Source organism: Dipteris shenzhenensis, chromosome 11, assembly GCF_047967505.1.
Source record: "Dipteris shenzhenensis isolate YYH24624 ecotype China chromosome 11, Dip_SZ_1.0, whole genome shotgun sequence".
Taxonomy (NCBI): domain Eukaryota; kingdom Viridiplantae; phylum Streptophyta; class Polypodiopsida; order Gleicheniales; family Dipteridaceae; genus Dipteris; species Dipteris shenzhenensis.
The window spans coordinates 24,378,963-24,406,099 of record NC_141606.1 but is presented as its reverse complement, the minus strand read 5'-3'; the positions used below and the strand labels follow the sequence as shown (position 1 = coordinate 24,406,099).

Here is a 27,137-nt window from a genome sequence, read left to right as displayed (position 1 = left end):
TCTTACGCTTGGGACACTCATTCTTTGTGTGGCCCCGCTCCTCGCAATAGAAGCATCGCCCTTCTTTCTTGAGCCTCAAAGTGCGAAGGAAACGGGCCTTACCATTCTTAGCCTGAGTTAAATTTTTCTTGGAGGCGTTGTGCGTAGACTTCGTCTCCCCAATACCAGTCGTATGATGAAAGAACTTGCGTTTGTTCTTTCCACCCGTGTCGGAAACCGTAGTTGCTTTGGCACCGGCCATGGTATCATCGTATATGCGCGCATAATTCATGGCCTCCTGCAACGTTGTGCATTTGTTGTTCTTTATTTGCAGCTTGTAGGAGTCTGGCAAACCATCCACGAAGAAACCTAACAAGGTCACTGGATCCATCTTAGTGGCCCTGGTTTGCAGATCCCGAAATCTTTGAAGATAAACTTCAAAGGTCAAGTTTAATTTTGACATATCGAGGGCTTTGAGCTTGCCAACGATATCGTAATCATCCTCCTTCTTCAGGAACTCTTTCCTGAAGACGCCTTCAAAATCTGTCCATGTATCGGGCTTAGGCTGGAGTTCTTTCCACCATAGCAATGCTTTACCTGACATGAACCCCGCTGCGAGCTGGATCTTCTTCTCATCTGGGTATGGGTGGAACTGGAAGTGTACCTGCCACTTGTGTAACCAAGTGTCAACTACCTCCTTCGTTCTAGACTTTTGTTCGCCCGGAAAAGGGTCTAGAGTTATATTCGGGCCTAGCACTGAAGCCATAGCATCCACATGCGTGAGTGCCTGCACAGTGCTAGCCAGAAGGGTGAGAGTTGCTTGAATCCCCTGGAGTTGCTGTGTCAACCCCGTTTGATTTGCATTGACCTGGTCGAATTTTCCATCTAGAGCAGTCGTAAATTCACTGAAGGCCTTTTTTGTTATCAGGTCATCATAGAGACCCTGATCCTCCTCTCCCACAGGAGTGTAATCCAAATCCTGCTCTCCCATGGTGAACTCGGGATTAGCAGAATCAGACATAACTGAAATCTGATTTGAATATAAACTGAGAGAAATAACTGACTGAACCGAAGCGAAAAGGAGAATGGAGCAGAGGAAAACCGTCCCAAGAGATGCTGACGGAAAGAGATGCTGAAAAACTGGCGAACCGGAAGCCCACGAATCCCGAAACTTCGCTGAACCCGCCACCGGATGCACGTACGAAATCCTGCGGCGAACGAGCTGCTGATGTGGCTGTACGGTCTGCTGACGTGGCTGTACGGCTGCTGACACAGGCCGTACGGTCTGCTGACGTGGCTGTACGGCTGCTGACGCAGGCCGTACAGCAGCTGACGTGGCTGTACGGCGACCGTACAGTTTGCAGGTACAGGAGTGATGCAGAGGCAGCTGACGCAGGCAGGGTTCGCAGCAGCTGACGTGGGGCTGGCGCAGTTGTACAGTGCTGTTGCAGGGCTGGCGCAGGCTTGCTGACACAGATCCGTACGGATGGCTGGCACAGGTCCGTACGGATAACTGGCGCAGGTGCGAACAGGCTGAGGCTGATGCAGGGCTAAAGCAGGCAGGCACGCAACTCGAGGGGCAGCTACAAGGCTCTTTGCGAGGCTGTGGGTGGGCTGGTACCCTGCCCCATCTATATAGGGAGCAGGGCAGCCTTATTAGGAAGCCCTGCTTCCAAAAAAGGCCAACCTCCCCCAGCTTTGGAGGGGGTGCTTTTTTCGAAAAAAAGCACCCTCCACGCAGGCTGATCGCAGCCTGTTCGCTGCCCTTTGAGCCTCTCCTTGCACCCGCCTGTTTCCGTACTGCCCTGGGCGTTCCATCTCCGCCTCCCTCGCAGCCCTTTTCCCTCTCTTTCCTACCTCTCTGCTCTCTCTCCTGCTTCCTACAGCCTTCTCTCACAGGCTCCTTCAGGAAACTTGAAATCTCTCCCTCCTTTCTTCTTCCTTTTCCTAACATCTGTCCACCCCTACTAACCCAGGAACCCAGCAGAATACGCATCAACGAATTTCGAATTTTAGGGCATACCTGGAGGAAAATTTCGTCAAAAATTCCCGCATCAGAAGTTCCTACCTTAGGAGTTGGCTCTGATACCAACTGGCACGTCCCAGCACTTCTGAAACCCCTGATCTGCAAAACAACCACACCACGTCAGATCTGAGCAGGTTGCTCACCACCCAACCATGACATCTGCGGGATGTGATCCCGAATCAGGAGATGTCCCCTCCGAGCCACGAGCTGAGCTATTGGCACGAACTCCCAAACAGATCCAAACCAGCGTGGCGTCCCATACCACCAGGTGGCGCTGTGAAGCCCTGGATCTGCCACTGGGCCTTGGGCTACGCTAAGGTGCAGGCGCGCGCCCGCGACTCAATCCAGGAACAGACTTGGCACCTGGGAACAAGACTTGCTCCCAACTACACACTGAGAACTGAACCCCCTGGGCCCCTTTTATAGACTCGGGCCCCGAGCGCCAAAAATAGCGAAGACCTATAAATAGTCCGTACCCTTGCCACTCAACCCGAGAATCAAGCCTGCCTAGCTCTAAGCCTCCCCAGGCTAACCTGAGCTAGTCCTGTGTACCTAGTACACGTCAGATACCAATCCGTGCACATGACATCGGTGGCCCTGGTTGGGCCGACTTGACCAGCCACAGGCCCCTATATAAGGGTGCCTTAGGCGGCCAGTCTGCGCTGCTGCAGGTGCCTCCATGTGAGGCCTAGAGCCCCCTCATACCTGCTGTTGCAGGCTGCGACCAGCCTGTGTGCTGGTCACCTATCTTTGCCATGTGCTCCTCCCTCTGATGTCGGCCTGGGTCTCTCCCCAGCCCTCCTACCTCTCACTGTCCCTTGTCCCCTCAAATCGGGGGTTCACAGGTGGGCACAGTGAGATTCTAACACCCCCCCTCAACGTCACAATTGTGGGCCAATCCCCATACGTCTGATGAGGTGCTCCATCTGTTCTCGAGGGAGTGCCTTTGTGAAGAGGTCGGACAAGTTGTCGGCGGTCGGGCAGTACATGAGCTCGATCACGTCGTTGATGATGAGCTCGCGAACAAAGTGGTAATGAACTTCGATGTGCTTGGTCCGCGCATGGAACACTGGATTCTTGGCAATGGCTATGCAACTCTGAATGTCACACATCAGCACTGTTGTGTCCTCCTGACTTGCGTCCATGTCCTCCAAAATCCACCTCAACCACAGTGCTTCACAAGTTGCGGTACATGCGGCTCTGTACTCTGCCTCGGTAGATGAAAGGGCCACTGTGGGTTGCTTCTTACTCAGTCAAGAGATGGCACACCAGATGCAAGTAAGAAGCAGTACCCTGTTGTTGATCTTCTGGTGTCAACATCACCTGCCCAATCACTGTCACAAAACCTGCCTAGTTTGATGCCGTTGGTGTAGGTGATCCCGTAGGTGCAAGTACCCTTTAGATACCTCAGCACCTGTAAACCTATGTCATGTGCACAGATTGGTATCTGATGTGTACTGGGTACACAAGACTAGCTCAGGTAGCCTGGGGAGGCTTAGAGCTAGGCAGGCTTGATTCTCGGGTTGAGTGGCAAGGGTACGAACCAGTTAGAGGTCTTCGCTATTTTTGGCGCTTGGGGCCCGAGTCTATAAAAGGAGCCCAGGGGTTCAGTTCTCAGGGAGCCGATGGGAGCAAGTTTCGTTCCCAGGTGCTAGGTCTGATCCTAGATTGAGTCGCGGACGCGCGTCTGCATCATAGCGTAGCCCAAGGCCCAGTAGCAGATCCTAGGCTTCACAGCGCCACCTGGTGGTATGGGACACCAGGCTGGTTTGGATCTGTTGGGAGTTCGTGCCAGTAGCTCAGCTCGTGGCTCGGAGGGGACATCTCCTGATTCGGGATCACATCCCGTAGATGTCATGGTTGAGTGGTGAGCAGCCTGCTCAATTTCTCACGTTGTGTGTGTGTTCTTGTGTTTGCTTGCAGGTCAGAGGTTTCAGGAGTGCTGGGACGTGTCAGTTGGTATCAGAGCCAGCTCCTGAGGTAGGAACTTCTGTTCCAAGAATTCTGGACGATTTGTTCCTCCAGGTATGCCCTAATTTCGAAATTTGTGCTGCAAAGTTTTTGTAGGTTCATCAGTTATGGGAAGTGGTCAGACTTTAGGGAAAAGGTAGGAAGAAGAGAGTGAGGAGGAATTCGAGATTGCTGAAGGTTCAGGTAAGAGAGGGTGTGAGGTGTAGCTAGGAGAGAGTGGAGAGGATTGGAGGAGAGGCGTGAGAGGGGCTGTTGGGTAGATGAAGGGTTGAGGGGAACCCTAGGGGATTCCGAGTCTGGTCAAGGCTGCGCAGTAGATTAGGTGACACAGGTAGGTGCGCCAAGTTGGAGCATGATTCGGCCAGGCAGGCAGGTGCGCCAGGCTGGAGCGAGATTCGGCCAGGCAGGGGGGTGCGCCATAGGCTGGAGCAGGGTGCGGCCAGGCTGTTCGGGGAGGCTGATGTGCGAAAAAGCACCACCCTCCAAGTTGGGAGGGTGGGGCGAGAAAAAGCAGCAACCCTCCAAGTTTAGGAGGGTGTGCATGCTAAAAAAAGCATCAACCCTCCAAGTTTGGGCTTTTCTAGAAAGCATAGCTTCATAGATTAGCTGCACCATCTTCTTTATAGCCTGGCGAGATCGCTAAGCTCAGCCACAGCTTAGGCACGTGTGCGCAAGAAGTCCTCTTCACACCTCTATCAGATTTCGTCACCTAGGTACAGCTATAGCTGCAGCAGATTTCCGTACAGTACGGCCTGCAGCAGATTTCCGTACAGTGCAGCCTGCAGCGAACCAGCAGGGGGAGTCTCCGGGTTCACCTACACGAGCTGTTCACCAGCTTTGTACCCCTTCTTCTCGGCCAGCTTCTCTTCTTTCGTCACATACTCTTGGGACAGTTTTTTTTTCTCTGCTCCACTCTCCTTCCAGCTTCGATTCCACCGGTCACTTCTCTCAGTTCGCTACTCTTTTCAGATCAGATTTCAGACATGGCTGATTCTGTAAATCCTGAGTTTGCCATGGGTGACCAGGATTTGGACTACCCTGCGGAGGAAGACCAGGGTCTCTACGACGATCTGATTACGAAGAAAGCCTTCAGTGAATTCACCACTGCTCTTGATGGAAAGTTTGAGCAAGTTAATGCGAATCAAACGGGGTTGACGCAGCAACTCCAAGGGATTCAGACTCCTCACACTTCTGACTAGCACTGTTCAGGCGCTCACGCACGTGGATGCCATGGCTTTAGTGTTAGGTCCGAACATCACTCTAGATCCTTTTCCCGGAGATCAGAAGTCTCGAACCAAGGAGGTTGTTGACACTTGGTTGCACAAGTGGCAAGTACACTTCCAGTTCCACCCGTACCCAGATGACAAGAAAATACAGCTTGCAGCTGGCTTCATGTCAGGAAAGGCTTTGTTATGGTGGAAGGAACTCCAACCTAAGCCTGTAACATGGATAGATTTCGAAGGGGTCTTCAAGAAGGAGTTTCTGAAGAAGGAGGACGACTATGATATCGTAGGCAAGCTCAAAGCCCTCGATATGTCCAAGCTGAACTTGACTTTTGAGGTTTATCTTCAAAGGTTTCGGGATCTACAGACCGGAGCCACAAAGATGGATCCAGTGACCTTGTTAGGTTTCTTTGTGGATGGTTTGCTAGATTCTTACAAGTTGCAAATTAAGAACAACAAATGTACAACGTTGCAAGAGGCCATGAATTACGCGCGTATTTATGATGATACCATGGCCGGTGCAAAGGCAACTACAGTTTCCGACACGAGTGGAAAGAACAAACGGAAGTTCTTTCAGTCTACGATTGGTACCGGGGAGACGAAGTTTATAGACAACGCCTCCAAGAAACACTTGACTCAGGCAAAGAATGGCCGAGCCCGTTTCCTTCGCACATTGAAGCTTAAGAAAGAAGGGCGTTGCTTCTACTGCGAGGAGTGAGGCCACACCAAGAATGAGTGTCCAAAGCGCAAGAATCAAAAGTTAGCGCTCGGACCGAAGCTCCAGGTGGGTCCACGTACCACAGCCAAGGGAGCGAACCAAGTTTCGATGACAGGTAATTCTGTAAATGTCATTACCTGCCCACTTTCTTGTAATTGCACTTTCAATACTTCGTTGTTTGGTTCCCATGATCTTTTCCGAGTTTATGGAGAAGTTAGGGACCAACAAGTTCACATTCTCTTTGATCCGAGCAGCTCTCACAACTTTGTTAATTACAAATTTGTGAAGAAGATGGGGCTGTCCACGATACCTAGCGATCACACCTATGAGGTGTAGCTTCCAGCTGGGAAGCAGTTTTGGGATCGCATGATTGAAGCGCTTCCTATCCGGATTCAAGAATACACAGGGGCTCTTACGTGTTATGTTATGCACCTGGAGCATGTAGACTTGTTAATCGGAATAGAGTGGTTTAAAACCCATAATATTCAGATTGGATGGACGGAGCATACCCTTTCTTTTGTAGATAAGGACACCCAATTTTGTATTCAGTGTGATAAAATTCCCTCTTCTCAGGGACCTATTGTATCTGCGATGCAGCTTCAGAATATATTAAACACTTCTCATTATGATGTCTATCAGTGTGTTTTGATTCTGCTTTCTTCATTTGTTGTCTCTGTAATTTACAAGAATGATTTAAGTGTGTTTGAACACCGTGAATTGAGAATGTTGTTAGATAGTTTTAAGGATGTATTCCCTGCTCAACTGCCGGAAGGTTTACTTCCAGAACGGGCAGTAGATCATCGCATAGACTTAGTCCCAGGGGCTCAACCTATTAGTGTACCACCTTATAGGATGAGCCAGCTAGAGGAGGATGAGCTAGCTTCACAGCTACAGGATTACCTGAATATGGGCTATATTCGCCCAAGTAAATCACCTTGGGATGCACCTGTCCTCTTAAGAAAGAAGAAAGATTCTACATGGAGAATGTGTATAGATTATAAACGATTAAATAAAGTGACAATTAAGAACCGATACCCTCTACCTCGTTCCGATGATCTGATAGACCGTTTGGCCGGAGCGAAGTATTTTACTAAGATTGATTTGCGTACGGGTTATCACCAAATCCGTATCTATGCTAAACACATAGATAGAACCGCATTCCGAACTAGGTATGGTCACTACGAGTTTCTTGTATTACCTTTTGGTTTGACCAATGCTCGTGCCACCTTTCAGCAGATGATGAACGATTTGTTCCGAGATTTTCTGGGCAAATTCGTTGTAGTGTTCTTAGATGACATTTTGGTATATAGCCGAACGCTTGAGGATCACATAGGACACCTCCGGATTGTCTTAGTTATTCTAAGACAGCATAAGCTCTATGCCAAGATGAGTAAATGTGACTTCTTTATGAAGGAGATCATTTACTTAGGACACAAGATTTCTTCTAAAGGTATTAGCATTGATCTGGATCGTATCCAGAAGGTTTTAGAATGGCCTATCCCTCAGACTGTGAAACAACTTCGTTCTTTCCTAGGATTTACGGTATTTCTACGGAAGTCTGTGCATGATTATTCACATATCACGGTTGACAAACATATTGAAAGGTCGTGGACGCAGGTCTATCCAGCAGATCTCTTGGAATGATGCATTGAACAAGGCTTTTGAAACCTTGAAGTTTTCTATCAAGGAAGCACCCGTTCTTGCATTACCCAATCCTACCCGGCCTTATGTTTTAGAGGCCGATGCAAGTGATTTTGCGATTGGGGCAGCTGTATTCCAAGAGGGCAGACCTGTAGCTTTCGAGAGTAAGAAGCTAGACGACACCCAATATCGTTGGCCCACACTAGAAAAGGAACTCTATGCTGTAGTGTATGCCCTTAAGGTTTGGAGACACTACTTGTATGGTTCGAAGTTTCTTGTATTGACTGATCATCAGTCAATTAAGTATGTGTGTGATGGGTCTGAATTGAGGGGACGGAAAGCTAGATGAGCAGAATTAATGCAAGATTTTGATTTTGAAATACGTTATCGAAAGGGTTCATTGAATAGTGTGGCAGATGCCTTAAGTCGAGTCAAGTTTGTAAATGCTATGTCATTTACGGAAATATCCTCAGACCTATTTCAATCCTTGAGAGGGCTATACGCAACTGATAGTCATTTTAGTTCTTATTGGCAGAGAGTCCAGGATGGGAGCTCCATGGTTGACCAGGACTCAGGGATTGTGCCACCTACGGTACAGGCGGCGGGAGGTCAGTGGATGATTAGGAACGGCTTGCTGTTCCGGAATGGAAAGATTTGTGTGCCAGATGTTCTGGAACTTAGATCCAAGATTCTCTGGGAGTGTCATGATGCTCCTAGTGCTGGACATCCGGGTATAAATCGGACTCTGTCTCTTGTGAAGCATACCTTTTATTGGCCTAAGATGCGTGCATTTATTGAGAACTATGTAGCAACATGGTATCAGAGCTAGATTGATCCCTCTTCTCCGTCTTCTCTCTTCTCAAATCTGCCCCCCCCGCTCAGATTTGCCTCTTGTCTCCTCTGCTGCATGTTTTCCTGCTCCAAATTTCTGCACCCGCTTCAAATCTCTGCGCCAGATCTGCGCTTCAGATCTGCGCAGCTCAGCCAGATCTGAGCGCTAGATCTGCTGTCACGTCAGATCTGCGCAGAACCTGCTGTCACCGACAGATCTGCGCAGTCTAGCATCCACCTCTGCTCTCCGTACTCTTCCGTACGCCACCGTACGTCGTTCGTACTCCGTTCGTACGTCGTCCGTACTCCGTGCCGTCGTCCGTACTCTGCGCCGTACGTCCGTATACGTCCGTACTCTGCGACGTCGTCCATACTTTGCGTTGTCATCCGTACGTCTGTACAGTCCGTACGGAATCCGTACCTGCACAGACTGACTTCTCCAACTCCATCTGCATCCTTTTGCACCTCTACCTCTGCCCGGGTTTAAGGTACTACACTTTGCCTCTTTCAGTTTGCTGAACAGTCTCTCCTTTTTTGCTGGTTCCTCCTGCTTCGATGGGCTGTCATATGCTATGGCCCTGACAAAGTGGTGAGAGAACTGGCTTCTGGGATCTCTTCTTCTCATTTATTTCTGCAATATTGTAAGGGAATAGACACTGCCCTTGCATCCTAGCAAGAGGTAAGACCTTCCCACATGGCATCCTCCTCTCATTCTCTCATATCTATCGACAAATTCAATGGGTCCAACTTTCATACTTGGCAAATCAAAATCAAGTGCCATCTTATGAAAGAAGGCCTTTGGGACATTGTTCACCTTGATGCTCCCGAAGGTCCATCTGAGCAAGTTGTTACTGTCAAGAACGACAAAGCCTATGCTATCATATTGCTCGGCCTTGGAGATGATTACATTCATCACATCTCCGACATACAGTCTGCTCCTCAAGCATGGATCACTCTGGATACTCTTTTTGGAGCTCGATCTAAAAACTCTAAAATTGCACTTATGATCTCATTCTTTGATCTACATATGCAGGAAGGAGCTACTATAGCCTCTCATGTTAATTATCTTCGCAGTCTTATGGTTCAGCTTGCGTCAGTTAAGTCTCCCATCTCGGAAGATATTGCTATTGCTGTGCTTCTCAAAAGCTTACCTGACTCCTATGATACTCTTGTCACTACCTTCAAGTATCATAATAATCCTTCTCTTGAGGGTATCATCAATGCTCTCCAAGAGGAAGAAAGAACTCAACAACGAAAGGTAACTGACACTGCATTTTTAGCAAAGAAAGGAAGTTCTAAGGTAAGAAAGCCTTTCACCCATTGTGGCAAAACTAATCATGTGGAGAAGGACTGTTTCAAGGCTCATCCATGCACCATTTGTGGCCGTGATAATCACCGAGAGAGGGACTGCTACTCCAAAACCTCTACATCAGCTCCTGCATCTACCTCAGCCCATGTTGCTGCAACATCTCCATCAGTTGATCCTGCTGTTCCTTCCTCACATGATGAGAAGTGGGCTTTCTGATTACTTCTATGTCTTGTCTACCACCTTGACCACCGATGATGTAGGTCAAGGGGTTCTAGTGTTTTGGTCTTTCTATTTGTCTACAGTTAGTCTTCTGTCTATCTAGTCTTGTATGTCTGTCTATTTGTCTATCAATCTGACTGTGCTTTAGATCCATCTTGTCCCTACCCTTGTGGACCCATATGAGGATATCACTTGAGGAGGGGTGTCTCAGGATCTTTTTGTTCTGTCATGTCTTCTATCTTGTCTCTCAGTCTATCAGTCTTTATGTCTGTCTTCTAGTCTTGTCTTTCTGTCTTACTCCTAGTGTCCACTTAAGGAGGGTGTTGGAGATAAGTGCACACTAAGTGTACTATTTCCTAATCTACATTTGTCTAAGTCTAGTCTTTATGTCTTGAGTGTGTGCCATGTGGCACTTCTACAATTATCCCATAAGCACTCTTGCTTTATGTCTTGTACTTTGGCCCATATATTCAATGGGTCACATCATTGTAATCTATCAGTCTAGCTTGTGTCTTGTCTACACTCTTCTCAAGGTATTTCTTGTCTTTTAGTCTTGTAATTTCATTTCCATTTCCAGTTTCTAGTTCTAGTTCTTTTTCCATATTCCAACAGATCCTGTCTTTGGCTTGCTTTACTTCTATCCCAAGGAAGTAGTGTAATAACCCAAGGTCAGTCATCTCAAACTCAGTCATGAGTAGCTCCTTGACCTGGGAAATCTTCTTGACATGGTCACCTGTCAAGATAAGATCATCAACATAGAGGATGAGTACCAATCACAACCCCTTCTCAATGAACAAGTAGAGGTTTGCCTCAGAAGGGCTTTGACTTAGCCCTATCTTCTGAAAGAATACATCTATCCTTTGGTACCAAGCTCTGGGAGCCTGTTTTAGCTCGTATAACGCCTTCTTCAACCTGTAGACTTTTAACGGGGACCCTGGATCTTGAAAGCCCTATGGCTGCTCCACGTATACCTCCTCCTCCAGGGTTCCATTAAGAAATGCGGACTTCACATCCATTTGAAAAATAGGCCAATGGAATTGGGCAGCAAGGGCAATCACTGTCCGGATAGTAACCATGGGAGCTGTGGGAGCAAAAGTTTCATGCGCGTACCAAGCACATTGAAGTTCACTATCATTATGTTCGAGAGCGGTTGTCAGTAGGAGACAAGGAGTTGTCCTATCTTCCCACAGAGGACAACATAGCAGATATGTTTACAAAGGCACTTCCTCGTCCTAAGCTCGAAGTCTTTTGACAGGCTTTACACTTGGTTCCCTTTGTTACATGATCTGACATACCTTGTACATTCATAGGTGGCTATATCCTTTTGGATGAACATGTGTCACCATGACCAGAAAATACCAGGTATTCTGAGACTTTTTCAAAATACTTCAGCCCATACCATGGAGGGGGGTTTGTAGGCCATCTTCACCCTGTTCTAGTGATGCCCTATGGGCCCTGGTATGTGCCTTGTAGGCACTTAGTGTATTTTGTGTCTTTTATGCCACATAGGACACTTAGTCCTATGTGACACCTAGGACACTTAGTCCTAGGGTCTACCTATAAGTACTATGCACTTTTTTTTTCATTTTAGTCTAGTTGACGTGACGGCTGATAACTATCGACTCTTGTACCTTGTATTTGCTCTCTCGTTTATCAATCCTACAAAGAAGTCCCTGAGAACCCACTATGGCGTGGTGCTTTGGAGGGTGGTGGTATTACCTTGGCTTTGGGAGTAGAAGGTATTGTAGATGATGAGGATAGGGGGTGAGCTCATAGTTACCTTCTTAAGTGAGGCTTGGGTTCTTCTCACAAAAGTTGATTGTAGATGTATCATTTGGGAAGCAAATGGTTGCTATTCTCTTGTAACAAGTTGATTTGGTAGGAGGTGGGCATCCCCTATGGCCTTAGGATCACAAGTTCTTGTATTGTACTTGAAGGAGTCGCATACTAATGGTATATTAATTGTACCTACCACACTAGTACTCTGCCCATATCATTCTAGAGGGTGTAGGGTTGAGGGTTACTTGGTGGAAATGTTTGTAAAACACCTTGAAGGAGAGCACGTTATCGATCATTTTTTGTGCTTGTGCCTTCCGTTCCTATACATGCAATTATACCACAAATCTTGCCAGGGGACTTTGCATAGGATTTATGCGGTCCTTGTCATTCTCCAAATCTACGAGTTGGGCCATGTTTATGGACTTTGCATAGGATTTATTGTTTCTTTTCTCTCAAATTTCTTGTTGTTTTTCTCTCAATTTCCTCGCTGTTTACTTTGGATTCGTGTACATTAGCTCAATTGACTATTTGATTATAAGTATTTATTATATTAAGGGATACATTGGCGTGATGAGTTTGGGCATGTGATGAATTCATCTAGGTATATATTTTTGCCGTATTAGCGGACATGCAAATTTGCATTTGTGAAATTTTCGTTTAAGTTATGGCCAGCTGATTTGTGATGACTCTTTCTATCTTCAGTGGTGCGTATGCCCTATCTGCTACCCTTAGTTTTGTAATAATTCTTTCTATCTTTTTTATTTTCATTTGGGAGAGACTAAAATGAAATAAATTTGGACTATGGTTTGATTAGCCTTCTCCCTTAAGTGCCAGCCTTCATTATGGCTGAGCCTGCGTAGACTCTCCGGAGCTCTAACAGAAACTCAGTACGCATACCTTTGTATGAATGTATGCTCGTGTGCCTGTGTGAGCATATATCGATACATAGTTCTACACCCACTACTGGGCGCTAATGACATTAGTGGGGATGTCATGGTAGCTAGTCCCTATTGTGCATAATGGAGTTGATGGTTTATAATCGATTGGATGACTACCATGAAGTTACAAACTGCACTTCTTTTAATTTTAATGTGATGAGTTCGGGCATGTTCTCGAATTCATCTAGGTATATATTTCTGCCGTACTACCGGATATGCAAATTTCCATTTGTGAAATTTTCGTCCAAGTTATGGCCAGCTGATTTGTGATAATTTTTTCTATCTTCAGTGGTGCGTATGCCTTATCTACTACCCTTAGTTTTGTAATAATTCTTTCTATCTTTTTTATTTTTATTTGGGAGAGACTAAAATTAAGTAAATTTGGACTATGGTTTGATTAGCCTTCTCCCTTAAGTGCTAGCCTTCATTATGGCTGAGTCTGCCCAGACCCTCTGGAGCTCTGACAGAAACTCGGTACGCAGACCTTTGTATGAATGTATGCTCTTGTGTGCCTTGTGTGTGTGAGAGCATATATTGATACTGAGTTCTACACCCACTACTGGGCATTGATGACGTTAGTGGGGATGTCATGGTAGCTCCTAATGGAGTTGATGGTTTATAATCGATTGGATGACTACCATGAAGTTATAAACCGCACTTTTTTTAATTTTAATGTGATGAGTTTGGGCATGTTTTTGAATTCATCTAGGTATATAGATACATTGGCACTCGATATGTCATCGTTGGGGGCATCCATTGCATTTCTTCGTCAATTGGCAAGTCTAAGGCTGCATGGGAGCTTCTGAGTCATTGGGCTCAAGGAGGGTGCATGCATTGGATCTTGCCTCGTGATTCATCTGTATGGCATTCCCTGAGGCAATATCTTTTGGTGGTAATTGACTCTTATACTAGTAGGTTGTGGCTCATGGGACGAGCCTTCCATGTGGCCAAGTTTAGCTTTAGAATGGCCTTTTCCTTTCTCAAGTACATGCAATTGGTTGACCAATCATGGACTAGTCGGGAGAGTCGCATAAAGGGCCATCCTAGAATGACATTATAGGTGCCTTGCTGTTTTTTGAAATTCATGAGTACAAATGAGTGTCTGTAAGATAGACAAAATGTGATAATACTATCGTTCTTCACAATTTCTAAGGACCTTGCTATTGACCCATTTGCTCGTTTCACCACAAGGGATGTCACCTCGAACTTAGGCTTGCCCCAAGCTTCCCAACATTCCTTGGTGATTATTCTAACTCTAGGCCTACCATCCAAGGTTGCAGTGGCCTTGTTGTCATGGTTGGTGATGGGGATTACTGCATTGGTGTGCTTTTTGGTGTCGTTGATGGCTGAATTTTTATGATCAAATAAGGGTGAATAGGGTGCAAGACAAAGGTAAAAGGTCAAGAACAAGGGTCAAGGGGGACAAAAGAGGGTACACTAGCATTTAATGTGGGGTTGCTTGGGCCACAAGTAAGCTTTTTGGAGCGTGTTTTTTCATCCAAAAGGGGAGGAGCAAAAACATCACAAATCTCCTCATGATTTTGAGTTTTTTTGGATGCAAAGGTAGAAAGCAAAGAGAAATTTGAAATCTTTTTCTCCTCTTCTTCTCTACGCATATTCTTCATGGAAGGAGTGGTGGATCAGCCTCAACACTTGTGTGGATGCATGGTGTTGACAAGCTTGGTCACTTATCTTCTCCTCTTTCTCCTTTTCTTGATCTTGTGGACCTCTTCAATCATGCGGAAAGAAGGTTCACCTCAACCATGAAGGCTTGGAGCATGCACATATGGTTTTCTTCCTCCTCTCTTTTCAAGATGTGGTGGCGAGTTCTTCATGAAAGCTATGGATTTGATTGATTTGCATGATTAGAAGGAAGCGGTTTACATTGTGCATGAGGAAGATCTACACAAAGCGGTGGTAACATGAAGATGAATCCAAGTGTGGATCTTGTTTTCCTTCCTTGCCTCAGCCTTAAATCTTCTCCATGCTATTTAAGCTGTACATGTGTAGAAGAGAGGAGAGTTCATTGTTTGGAACAAGGTTATGCCAGCTTGTGTATAGAATTGTGGAAGATGTTCTTCATGGTGATTGTTTTGTCACGGGGACGTGATAATACTGAGTAGGATCACATTTAATATAAGGAAATTAATTTTGGTGGTGAAATTCCATCAACAAGTGCATGAAAATTAAATGTGCAGGGTGCCATGTGCTAGTGCAATTAATTGGGGGTCAAGGACTAGGCCCAAGCATTTAATGTCTGACACAAAAGAGTGGTTTAATGTCACTTGCTTTTTATGAATTAAAAATGCTATTTTCAGCAGAGGCACATAATTGGCAGTCAGGAACCCAAAAATAGAAGGACTCGTGCTACAGATAGGTGCCCACGCTTTTCAGCCAGTATGCATGCAGAATTTTGTCAGTTTGCAGTAAGAAGGAGGTGCGATTTCTTTCCCAGGCTCTCTCCAGACTGTTCCACGCTGGCTTGCTGCTGACCACTGGCTGGGGAGAGGTCGACGACTCCTACTGGTGGCTGCCACGCTGAGTTTTTGCTGGAATTCGCACCCTGTTTGCTGTCTTTCATCACTTCCAGGCAGATTTTCGCATATCTTTCAGCACCTATGCAGTTCCGAGTGCAAGGCAAGTTGCCAGGGCAGTGTGCTAGCTGTCTGTTGCTGTATTTCGCATCTGAGAGAGCAGGTAGTAGAGAAAGAAGCCAGGGCGCATCATCTTACAGAGTTTTCGGGCAGATTTCAGCAGGGCGATTTTAGATTTACGCTGTGTTTTTCACCTTGGGAGCACTCTGGCATAGGCGATTTCATCTGTGGGCTACAGGATTGATTTTGAGTTCACTTCTGGAGGTAACTGGGTTGGTTTGTGATCATAGCTGCTGGTCTGGCAGTGTGGATTGAGTGTATGCATGCTATTCCGTGGATACAGGTTGGATTTTGCTGAGGATTTGTCCCTCTGGCTGAGGTGGATTGTCCCTATATTGGGATTGGTACATGTTGCTGACCAGGAAATTGATTCTTGGATGCTGTATTGGCTGTGCTTGGCCTGTCCTATGATGAGGACTGATTGATTGCACTAGTTTTGGCACCCACAGGGCCCAGTTAGGGCAACAAGTTTGTTTCCGGGCTAGGCTGGATCCGAGGTTATTGGAATTTACCTGCGGGTAGTGTTTTGTGTAATTGAACTGTCCAATTGAATAAAAAGAAATACCGAAAGGGGCGCCAACAGGGATTTTTGGGGCCAATCTGGTGTGCTGTGTCTTGTTGAGCAGGGGCAATCTAGCCTCACCTGTGTGTTTAAGTTTTCAGTGCAATCTGTGGAAATTATGGATTAAATTGTTGGTTGAATTTAATTTGTGAGAAAGTGAGAAAAGACTTGACTACTACGGTTAAAATACCCTTGTAAACTGATTTCCCACCCCGGTTTCAGGGTTCCGTTGCCAGGACATCTTCGTCATACTATTGGTAGAGCCTTGGTTGAGCTTGGGCAGAGAAGCCTAATTGCTGGAAATTTATAGTACAGCTCTAGTCTTTTGGATAACATGGACCAGAACAACCAGGATCCACAAGGAAGCATGCAGCCCGAGGATGGGTACCAAGATGTTGCTGAGCAACATAATGACTTTATGCCTTACCCAGATGATGGCCTAGCAGGTATGCAGGCCCAGATGAATAACATGATGCAGGTGTTAAATCAGATGAATAACATGATGCAGGTGTTAAATCAGTTGACACAGAATATGGACCAGATGGTACGGTTGACCACGATGTAGGTGCAGACTCAGATGCCACAGGTAGCACCGGAATTTCAGCCACCTTTGCCACAGGAGTTACCACCCATGCCACCTTCTTTACCTGCAAAGCTAGTGCCACTTACACCGGTGGTGCAAGGAAACAACGGAAATAATGGGAACAATTCCCAGAATGTTACTCAGATGCAGGCAGCTATAGGCCCTCCGTTGGCACAATCATCTTTCTTTGGTGGTGGGTCAATTTTCCATGCTGAGGAGAATATGGATGTCGATATGCTTGCCCAGCAGAACCCCATGTATGCAAACCTTGGTATGCAGCCAGGGATGCGGGGGGGATTGATGGGAGCCCTTGAAATGATGAATAAGGCCATGTTTATGCAGCAAGGCAGCAAGCCCCACTTCTTCCTACTGGTGGTAGTGCACATCCTTCAGGAGTAGTGCCTCAGGGACAGCAGGTTCCTTTCTTGCAGGCCCCTGTATATGATGGTTTGGATGCCCGCACCCGCATAAAAGACTATAAAGAAGGTGGTTCGTCTGTGAAATTTGAACCTTTTCATGGGCATAGTGATAGGTCCAAAGCCTTGACATTCATTCAGCAGTTTGATACTGCATTTATGGGAGGGATCTTTTATGAATCTTCAAAGATCCGAAAGGCTGCCACATTCTTGAAAGGAAATGCTTTGCAATGGTGGTCTAACATTGTGATGCAGGGAAAAGCACCAACTACTTGGGTTGGCTTCAAAAGGTTATTTGCAGCCCATTGGTTGACTTCAACTTTTGAAGTTGAAGTAATGACCCAGTGGCATAAGTTGAAGGCGGAAGGATGCCGCAATTTGGATGAGTATACCACTAAATTTTGGAATGCCTTGTTGCCTGTTGAGTCTTACAACACTGTTTCTCTCAAGGAGTAGGTGGAAAAGTATTGCTGTGGTTTGCCATCTGAGTTGCGTGATTATTGTATCAAGACCAAAGATGCCAACATGTCACATCTTATTGAAGTTGCCAATACTGCCTATCAGTTGATGCAGGGAAGAGTATCTGGCTTCAAGGGCAGCAACAGGGAAGAATATAAAAAGCCAGTCAGAGAAGACTTCAATAGGGCAGCAAAAGATGTGAGTGAAAAACCCAGTGGTGGTGGTTTTAAGAATTTTAATAGACCGGGCAGATTTGGTGCAGCAAAGAGGAGAGATGTTGGCCGTGCTAAAGCCAAGGAGGAGGAACGAAAACAGCTCTTCAAGGAAGGTAAATGCTATCTATGCAAGCAGGAAGGGCATAAATTTTATGATTGTCCCAACAGGAAGAGGGCTGACACTTCAGCCAGCAAGGGAATTGATGCTGGAAAAGGGGACAAAAGAGGTGATGCTGCAGGCAAGAAGACTAGACCCAGTGCAGCAGGATCATGCCATAGACATCATCCCAGGCAGCTCCCCTCCCAACAGGCCTCCATACTGTGTTAGTTTAGCACAACATGAGGAAATCATGAGCCAGGTAAAAGAATTATTAAAAAAAGGACTGTGCAGCCCAGCTCTTCACCCTACTGCTCACCGGTACTGCTTGTACATAAGAAAGACGGATCGTGGCGTATGTGCATCGATTACAGGGCTTTGAATAAAATAACCATTAAGAATCGATTTCCGATTCCACGGATTGATGACATACTGGATTGTCTTGAGGGATCAACCATCTTCAGTCGCATTGACTTGAAGAGTGGGTACCATCAGATACGCATCTAGCCAGAGGATGTACATAAGACGGCGTTCAGAACCACTTTTGGATTGTATGAATTTTTGGTTATGCCGTTTGGTCTGACTAATGCTCCTGCCACGTTTATTCGGATGATGGACAGGATTTTCAAGGAGCATCGCAAGTTTGTTGGAACATTCTTTGATGACATCATTGTGCATTCAAAGAATAGGAAGGAGCATGAAGCTCATCTGGCTATTGTATTTGCCGAGCTGAAAAAGCACAAGCTGATGATTAACGGCAAAAAGAGTGAGTTCTTCATGGAGGAAATTCATTTCCTCGGTCACATCATTTCTCAGGATGGTGTGCGTATGGATCCGGCTAAATTGGAAGCCATCAAAAGCTGGCCACACCTGAAGAATTTGCATGAAGTACAAAGCTTCTTGGGTCTTTGCTCATATTACAGACGGTTTATCCGTAACTTTGCAGAGATTGCTTCATCTTTGCATGCCTTATAGAAAAAGTTGGTACCTTTTCAGTGGGGACCAAAAGAAATTGCGGCCTTCAAAGAATTGAAGAAACGGTTGTGCTCGGACCCGGTAATAATTCTTCCAGATTTAAGGAAGCCTTTTGTGCTTCAATGTGATGTCAATGGCCACAGCATTGGTGCCGTTTTGATGCAGGATGGCAAGGTTGTTGCCTATGAGAGCAGGTTGCTCTAGAACGCCTAAATTTCTATGAATGTATATGAGCAAGAGCTCTTGGCTGTGATTCATGCCTTGACAGTGTGGAAACATTATTTGCTTGGTGCTGATTTCTATGTGCAGACGGATCATCAATCTCTCATGTATTTTCTCACTCAGAGAAAACTATCTGAAAAGCACATTAGATGGGCAAATTTTCTTTCCATGTTTCACTTTCAGATAGTGGCTGTGCCAAGAAAGAAAAACATAGTGGCGGATGCTTTATCCAAGAAGCCTCAGACCGAGGCTATGTCTAAGAAGCCACAAGTAAATGCTGTCTCTATTGCTTATCATAGTGAGTTGGATGCTATGAAGGGTCAGTATGCCATTGATGATGCTTTTGCAAGGAATTATGATCAGCTCATTGAGGGACACAAGCATGAGCACTATACCTTGAAAGAAGGTTTTCTTATGATGCATGGCAAGTTATGTGTTACACGTCAGTTGAGACAAAAGGTTTTAACCGAGAGTCATGCACCTCCATATGCAGGCCATAGAGGCATTGATTCCAGTAAAGGCGGTAGAACATTATTTCTATTGGCCTTCTCTTCGGAAAGATGTGGAGGAATTTGTGAGGGCATGTCTGATATGCCAGAAAACCAAGTATGATAGGCAAAAACCAGCAGGGTTGCTTCAGCCTTTGCCTATTCCTGATAGACCTTGGCAGAGTATAGCCATGGATTTTGTGTTTGATCTACCACGAACTCCCACAGGGCATGATGGGATATGGACTATAATTTGTAGATTCAGTTAGCAGGCACACTTTATCCCCGTGCGCAAGAAAATTACAGCAGATCATATGGCACAAATGTTCATGCAACATATATGTACCATGGGATGCCTGAGTCTATTGTCAGTGACAGAGACCCTCGTATGACCAGCCTATTTTGGAAGGGTCTATTTGAAAACTTGGGTACAACATTGATGTTTTCTTCAGCCTACCATCCATAGACGGACGGGCAGTTTGAACAAGCAAATTCCACGATGTTGGGAGTACAAGGTGTATGGAAGGCAAACAAAGAGGAGGTGAAGCAATGGCTCTTCAAGTTCAAAGGATTGATTAGAAGGCTTTCCAAATTTGACGTATGGCATGTGAAGAGAGAGGATAACAAGAGGGCTCATGAGTTGGGGGAGTCCCAAGAAAAGACATCGTCTATTTCTGCAGTTTAGTTTGAAGAGCCCCAATATAAAGGAAGGGAGAGTCTCAAGGACATTGAGACATGGTTGGCAATGGGGGAGTGTGATCCTAGTTTGGAGCGCCATCAAAGATATGCTTAGGTTCGTAAAGCAAATAGATTTTGTTTGTCTAATGATGATTTGTATATGAGGTATTCAGATGGTGTGATGAGGAAGGTGTTGAAGTATGAAGAAATTGGTGCTTGTTTAGCGGCATCTCATGAGGAGGGTTGTGGAGGTCACTTTGGAGCTGATGTAGCAAAGAGGAAGGTCTTACTTGTTGGGCTTATATGGCCTAGTATGCATAGAGATGTGGTGCATTGGTGTAGAAGTTGTCCTCAATGTCAAACTCATGGAAAGAGAATCTTGATGTCAGAACCAGCAAAGACTATCATGGCGTTTGCTCCCTTTGAGAAGTGGAATTTGGATTTCATTGGGCCTCTTGCTCCTACACCGAGGGGTGAGCAGTACAACCTTTCCGCTGTAGATTATATGACGAGATGGCTAGAAGCAATAGCCACACAAAGTGCAAAAGGAGTGGAGGTTGCTAGATTTTTAATGAATGATTTGTGTTGTCGCTTTGGAGTTCCACTTGAAATTGTGATAGATCAAGGGATTGGATTCCAAAAAGACATCTTGAGAGAGTTGGAGGCTTTGTTGGATGCGAAGCACAAGTATGCTATACCATATTACCCTAGATATAGCGGGTTGGTAGAGTCATTTAATGGTACATGTCAAAAGATTTTGTTTAAGCTTGTGGATGCGCACCCAAAGGATTGGGATGAGTATCTAGACAAAGGCTTTATGGGCTTGTAGGTTGGCGGAAAAAAGCAGCACGGGATTTTCACTCTATTAGTTGGTTTATGGTAAGGAAGCCGTGTTACCTCTTGAGGTAATGATGCCTTCTTTTCAATTCTTTCAAAAGCATGTGGATGGTCCTGACTTGCAGCAGGAGGCTATGACTTTGGGCTTGCCTTTACTTGATCTCTAAAGAGAGGAAGCGGTTTGATGCTATGAGGAGATATCGGCTAAAAGAAGAAAATGGTTCGATGCCCAGCTCAAAGACAAGAAGATCAAGAGGGGATTGTTGGTCCTAAGGTATGGTAGTAGTTTGGATAACACCTTCCAAATTAAGTTCCGAGTTTGATGGAAAGGTCCCTTCCTTATGGAGGAAAAGTATCACAATGGCACATATTTGTTAGCAGATCTTGATGGTATTATTCCCCCTTCGAGGGTGAGTGGGTATCGATTGAAAAATTATATCTCAAGAATGATGTAATACTTGTAAAACTGATAATGAACATCATGTGGTTGTTAGGTTCTAGCCTATAGTAGGTGCTCTTTTATATGTATTGAAGCTCTGTACTAAGTTTTGTGGTCATTCAAAATCATATGTGTAAGCTATGTACTTTCAAAGCTCCACTAGTGCAGTGTACATCATGCAGTTATTTTCTATTATAGACAGAACAGAGCTGTTTTGAGATTTCAGAACTTAGAATTTGGCTTTGAGTTGTTCAAAACTACTGAAGCTTGGAATGTGGGCTACAACTTTGTTTTTAACAGTTCTGGGAATCCAACCTAAGGGTGAAAAGATATGATCAGATTTTTGATGATGTGTCTTGGTGGACAGTTTTTTGCAGCACCTTGGATGACACCAATATATGTACTATTTTTTATATTTGGCTTTTCCTACATGGTATGTCAAACACTTTGTGTTCCAGACTTGGGAGGGGGCTATATGATGGCTGAATTTTTGTGATCAAATAAGGGTGAATAGAGTGCAAGACAAAGGTAAAAGGTCAAGAACAAGGGTCAATTGGAAGACTATGGATTGGGTACACTAGCATTTAATGAGGGGTTGCTTGGGCCACAAGTAAGCTTTTTGGAGTGTGTGTTTTCAGCCAAAAGGGAAGGAGTAAAAAAGCCACGAATCTCTTCATGATTTCGAGTTTTTTTTGGATGCAAAGTTAGAAAGCAAAGAGAGTTTCGAAATCTTCTTCTCCTCTTCTTCTCTATGCATATTCTTCATGGAAGGAGTGGTGGATCAGCCCCAACCCTCGGGTGGATGCATGGCCTTGACAAGCTTGGTCACTTATCTTCTCCTCTTTCTCCTTTTCTTGATCTTGTGGACCTCTTCAATCATGCAGAAATAAGATTCACCTCAACCACTTGGAGCATGCACATATGTTCTTCTTCCTCCTCTCTTTTCAAGATGTGGTGGTGGTGAGTTCCTCATGAAAGCTATGGATTTGATTGATTTGCATGATTAGAAGGAAGCAGTTTACATTGTGCATGAGGAAGATCTACACAAAGCGGTGGTGGCATAAAGATGAATCCAAGTGTGGATCTTGTCTTTCCTTCCTAGCCTCAACCTCGAATCTTCTCCATGCTATTTAAGAAGGTGCACATGTGTAGAAGAGAGGAGAATTTATTGCTTGGAACAAGGTTATACCAGTTTGTTTATGTTTATATCTTGATTGGAGATAGTCTCCTTTTTCCATCATATTTCTCCTTGATGTTGTGAATTGAATCCATCAAGAAACTATTGTAAACTCATCTTCATCTTGGTGTGAGTTTGGTTCTTCAAGCAAAAGACATCCGTCTGATTCCATCTCATCCTTTTTCCCTTATTCTCTTCCTTGGGAAATTGCTCTTGGAGCTTTGTATTGTGTTTCTTTGTCTCTTTATGAGAAGTATGGTTCAGCCCTCTTGGTGTTTTATATGGAAAGTATAAAGTTGTCCATTCATCCGATTTGTTAGATCCCTCCATAGGGTTAGCATACAACAATGTTCCTACTGTCATTTTACCTCAGTGGACAAGAAGGTGGTGAGTCTTATTATGTCCTTGGGTCCTTCCGCATAGCCCATTTATGCGGGGGTTGGCTCCTCAATGCTGTAAAAGGACATGTTGTCCTCTTGGTTGAAGGATTCTCTTTCAACATTCTTATCTATGAGTCATGCATCTAAAGACTCCAAAACTATTGAAGTCACCTCAAAAAATCCTTGAGTCCACCTTTGGAAGACTTGTGGTAGCTAATTTTCAAGAACAGTCCTGAGCTTGCACTTCCACAGGACCAAATATGTTGACGATGCTTATTTGTTGCTCGTTCATATCCAACCTAAGTCAATAAGGCACATATGGGGGAATGCCATGCTCAATCACACGAGACAATAGGGTAGCAAGAACTGGAGTACAAACTCCATGCTTAATCACATGAGATGATAGGATAGAATACAAACTCTCCCACTCTTGCTATGCTTACGAATGCAGGTGACCTAGAAGGATCTTCCCATAAGCAATCTGGTTTAGGGAGAGCTTGTGCTCTTGAAGTATTAAAATGTCAACGTGGCAAGCTAAAGCTCCTGTCTAACAATCATCTTTCGTAGCCTGCGATCTCTACTATTGTGGAGATAGTTCATGTAAGGTGTAAACTCATGGGACGTGAAAAGCCACTCGAACAGTCTCTTGCTCGAGATAGTTGAAGCTGAGAAAGGCATTGTAGAATGTGAGTTTGAAAGGTTCATAGCCGGGCGATTCCTTGCAAGATGCAAAATCCGAGCTGCTAATGCCTTAGGATCTGGCTTCAATGTACAACTTTCTTTGGATGCCATATCTTGACGTCCAATTGGATCTGCCCTTGTTGAGTGACTCAATAGGTAGGCATGCCCCGAGCCCAAGACCCATATGATATCCACCATGCAACTTGGTCTTTGAGATTGGAGCAAGTTTAGTCTTGCGGGGCTAAGCCAAGAATCCATTCATGTGCATACATGAAGAAGCTTGACTTGTGCCATCTCTTCCTCTGTCCATTAGAGACAACTAACATCTTGCACAAGGAGCGATAAATGGTGAAGTCAATATATGAATCCTCGAGTCACATGCCTTGCGCATGATGTAAACACTTGCCTCTAGTTGAACTAAAAACTAGTGATAGTTTGCTAGCTGTAGATTGTGTCAAGGGCCCGCACAAAAGAACTCTTAAGGTAGCAGAGTTCTGCACGATGGAAGTTGCTTGCTGAAGTTTGTTAAAAGTGTGTGAAGTTTTTGAGTGAGCAGGAGGAGAGGAGGGAGGAAGAGGCGACATAGAGGAAAGGGGGGAACTAAGAGGAGCGTCCACATTTCTTTATGGACGTTTTTAAAACCACATCAGCAATACCTTCACACTTGACTTTTTCCTATTTCTGGAAGTTTTCAAAACCACATCGGCAATACCTTCACACCCTACTTTTTTCCAATATTCGTCCTAGGCTTCTTTTTACCCTTAGTTTTGTAATAATTCTTTCCATCTTTTCAAGTTTAAAATTGAGAGACTAAAATGAAAGAATAAATATTCTTCATAAGATAGTGCAGTGGACTATGGTTTGATTGGCACTTCTTCAAGTTCTAGCCTTGATTATGGCTGAGTTTGCCTTGCATCTTTGGAGCTTTCACAGAAACACAGTATGCGGAACTTTGTGTGGGTATGAGAGCACACATTGGTACAAAGCTCTACACCCTCTACTGGGAGCTTATGACGTTAGTGGGGATGTCATAGTAGCTAGTCCCTACTATGCATAATGGAGTTGATGGCTTATAATCTATTGGATGACTGCCATGGAGTTATAAACAACACTTTTTTATGTGATGAGTTTGGACATTTTTTCGGATTCATCTAGGTATGTTCAGCTCCATCTACTCAGTAGTTATAGAGTTGAATCTAGTGAACAGGTGATGTCACATGAAGCCAATATTTGGGATCTTCTTCTATTGCTTTTGTGCTCCATTGTCTTCAAGATTTGTGACTTAGGCATCAAATTTCCTTGATTAAGACATCAAGCGCACATTAGTTCGGGACATGAGTGGAGCACTATTCTTGGTTGGCTTCTTTGAATTTCCTTGTGTGTGTATATAAGTAGCTTTTAACTACTCAAAATTATGTTGTTGTGTACATTGGTTTTTATCCCTCTTGCAAGATACCCCCTCCTTCTCTAACTCTTAATTTGCTAATCTGATTCTTATGATGGTGTGTATTGTCACAGAAAATAAAGCATTGCAATGGTGGGAGTTGTGGGGGGAATGTGCTAATGATTTGCAAACAAGAGCAGCCTTTCATGAAGACATTGACGAGGCTACTTTCAAGAAATACATTGTTGATCTTGACAAACCTGATATGTAAGTGTGCCAAGAAAATACTTTTAATTTAAAAATATGGGCTCTCATAAGACACTTTCTTTTGAGTATCGAAATGAGAGGTAAGCTGCAGCATATTAATTTTTTTGTTGTCTTACAGTTCTTATGATCAGAAGCTTGCTGTGTTGGGGTTGGAGGTTCAAGCTGGAGTTCAGCCTCCTAAACAACGCAATGGTGACTTTCGAAGAGAGCTTGACAATGGGCTGAAGTCTGCAATAGCACGCTATGAGCATGCTGTGAAAACTAACAGCGAAGGAGGGCCCTTTGTGATCCATCATGATGTGCCTTTTGTTGTATTCGATGATTGGTATAAAGATCAAGAAAGCTCATGGAGGATTTCCTTTCAGTTCATTGATTCAGGAGGAGGAGCAGCATTACTCTTTGGAGATCCATCGTTTCTCCATGAATCTATTGCAGGATGGTTTATGACTTCGTTGGTATCACAGGCCACACTTATTCTTCAAGATAATGTTGCTTCTGTGATTCAGAGTTTGGGGTCTTCCAGGATAATATTACCAACTGGTGCTCACAAAGAACCAGACTTTTGTGTGCAGCGTGTGGGATCCATTAGTAGGGTCCCTCCTTTCATAGGTGAAGTGGCTTATGCCAACGAGTCACTAAGCACTCTTCAAGGAGAACTTATACAGTGGACGTTACAAGGTGGTGCTAAGGTGGCGTATGGCATTAAGGTCTCTCTTGACAGAGTTACAGCAGCACCATCAAAGTTAAAATTACGATTTTTAGAAAGAAAACAAGGCTATAAACACTTCACCATGGATGTAGATTTCAGTCCTGACAAGTGCAGTAAAGCTGGAGACCCTGATTATGAGGTCAAGTTTCCTTTGGTGGTCATTTTTGAAGGCAGTACTACTGATCAAAGGTTGTTACATGGAGTTGTCACATTTGATTTGTATAAGCTTCAGGAAAGGGTAGTGCAATTACTGCAGAATTCAGCAGTTGATTTTGTGGCATCCAATGAAAACATCCAAGAATGACACTTCACCCCTCTTAGCTGTGAGAAGAACTTCCAAACAAAAGAAGATGGCAAGTTGGATTCCAAAGCTTTTCAAGCGCATATCCAAATGATAGGTAAAAAGAAGTAAATTCTTTTGTCATAGTGGTCGTGTCTTTTATTGTGTCTTGCTTCGTTCTTATGGTAATTGTCATTTGCAGTGAAGAGAAGTTGGTGGTTGGTGTCCTTTGGTGACTATGTGGACATCTCCTGTATTCCAATTGGTCATATGCAGCAAGTCATCTTATGGCAACTTCATAATTTTCTTTGTAGTTGAACCTTTATTGGTTCTACATCTTCCAGGACATCAAGATGTATTCTATTTGATTCTCATGTATGGCCCCACAACATTGCACATGCTGTCTTCATTAGTTGATTGATTTGGCACCAACAGTGCTAACACCATTTGTTGAGTTGCTCTTGTAATAGCAGTCCAAAGCTTTAGTTGCTTGGTGAGCTGCAACACTTGTACCTACTGGCAGATTAAACCTTTATTTCTCAAAGATGAAATAATGGAAGTGCTTTTAGAATCAATGGAAGAATGACCTCTTTAAGAGCAATTAAGAGGTTTTGACATGCATTAAAGTTTCATCTTTTTCAAGACTACAAAATTTGCAGTATAAATTGATATTTTTTAATCTTTATGGCAGCTTGGTTAAAGATTCTGGCTTTAAGAAAAGGTCGATGGTTATTGAAACATTGTATATCTTCTTACTTTTGCGGAATAATTTTCACATGTTACTTATTGAGAGTGCTAAAGTCATACGTGATTAATTTAGTGCATTTGCTGGAGTACATCTTGTTGGATAGACCTCTGGTAGGTAAGTGGACGTGCCCTGCTAATTCGATTCAACGATTGGGAAATGAATGTAACAGAGAAACTCTTGAGATGCCCTGCAAATGGTACATAGGCATGTAGGCAGGAGGGTGGACCTGGATCAAGGAGGTTTCTTGGTTGG

The 27,137-nt window shown here is 44.5% G+C and overlaps 1 protein-coding gene across 1 annotated transcript in view; it reads left to right on the top strand.

Annotated features, from left to right (window-relative positions):
• Window positions 1-26,718, top strand: part of LOC147896798 (uncharacterized) — a 40,422-nt gene extending 13,704 nt beyond the window's left edge. The window contains exons 2-4 of the mRNA XM_087381900.1: window positions 25,016-25,148; window positions 25,267-26,255; window positions 26,340-26,718. Of these exons, the coding sequence (XP_087238026.1) occupies window positions 25,016-25,148; window positions 25,267-26,161 (1,028 nt within the window). The 3' untranslated portion in view covers window positions 26,162-26,255; window positions 26,340-26,718. The remainder of the gene's footprint in view (window positions 1-25,015; window positions 25,149-25,266; window positions 26,256-26,339) is intronic.
• The last annotated feature ends 419 nt before the right edge of the window (window positions 26,719-27,137 follow it).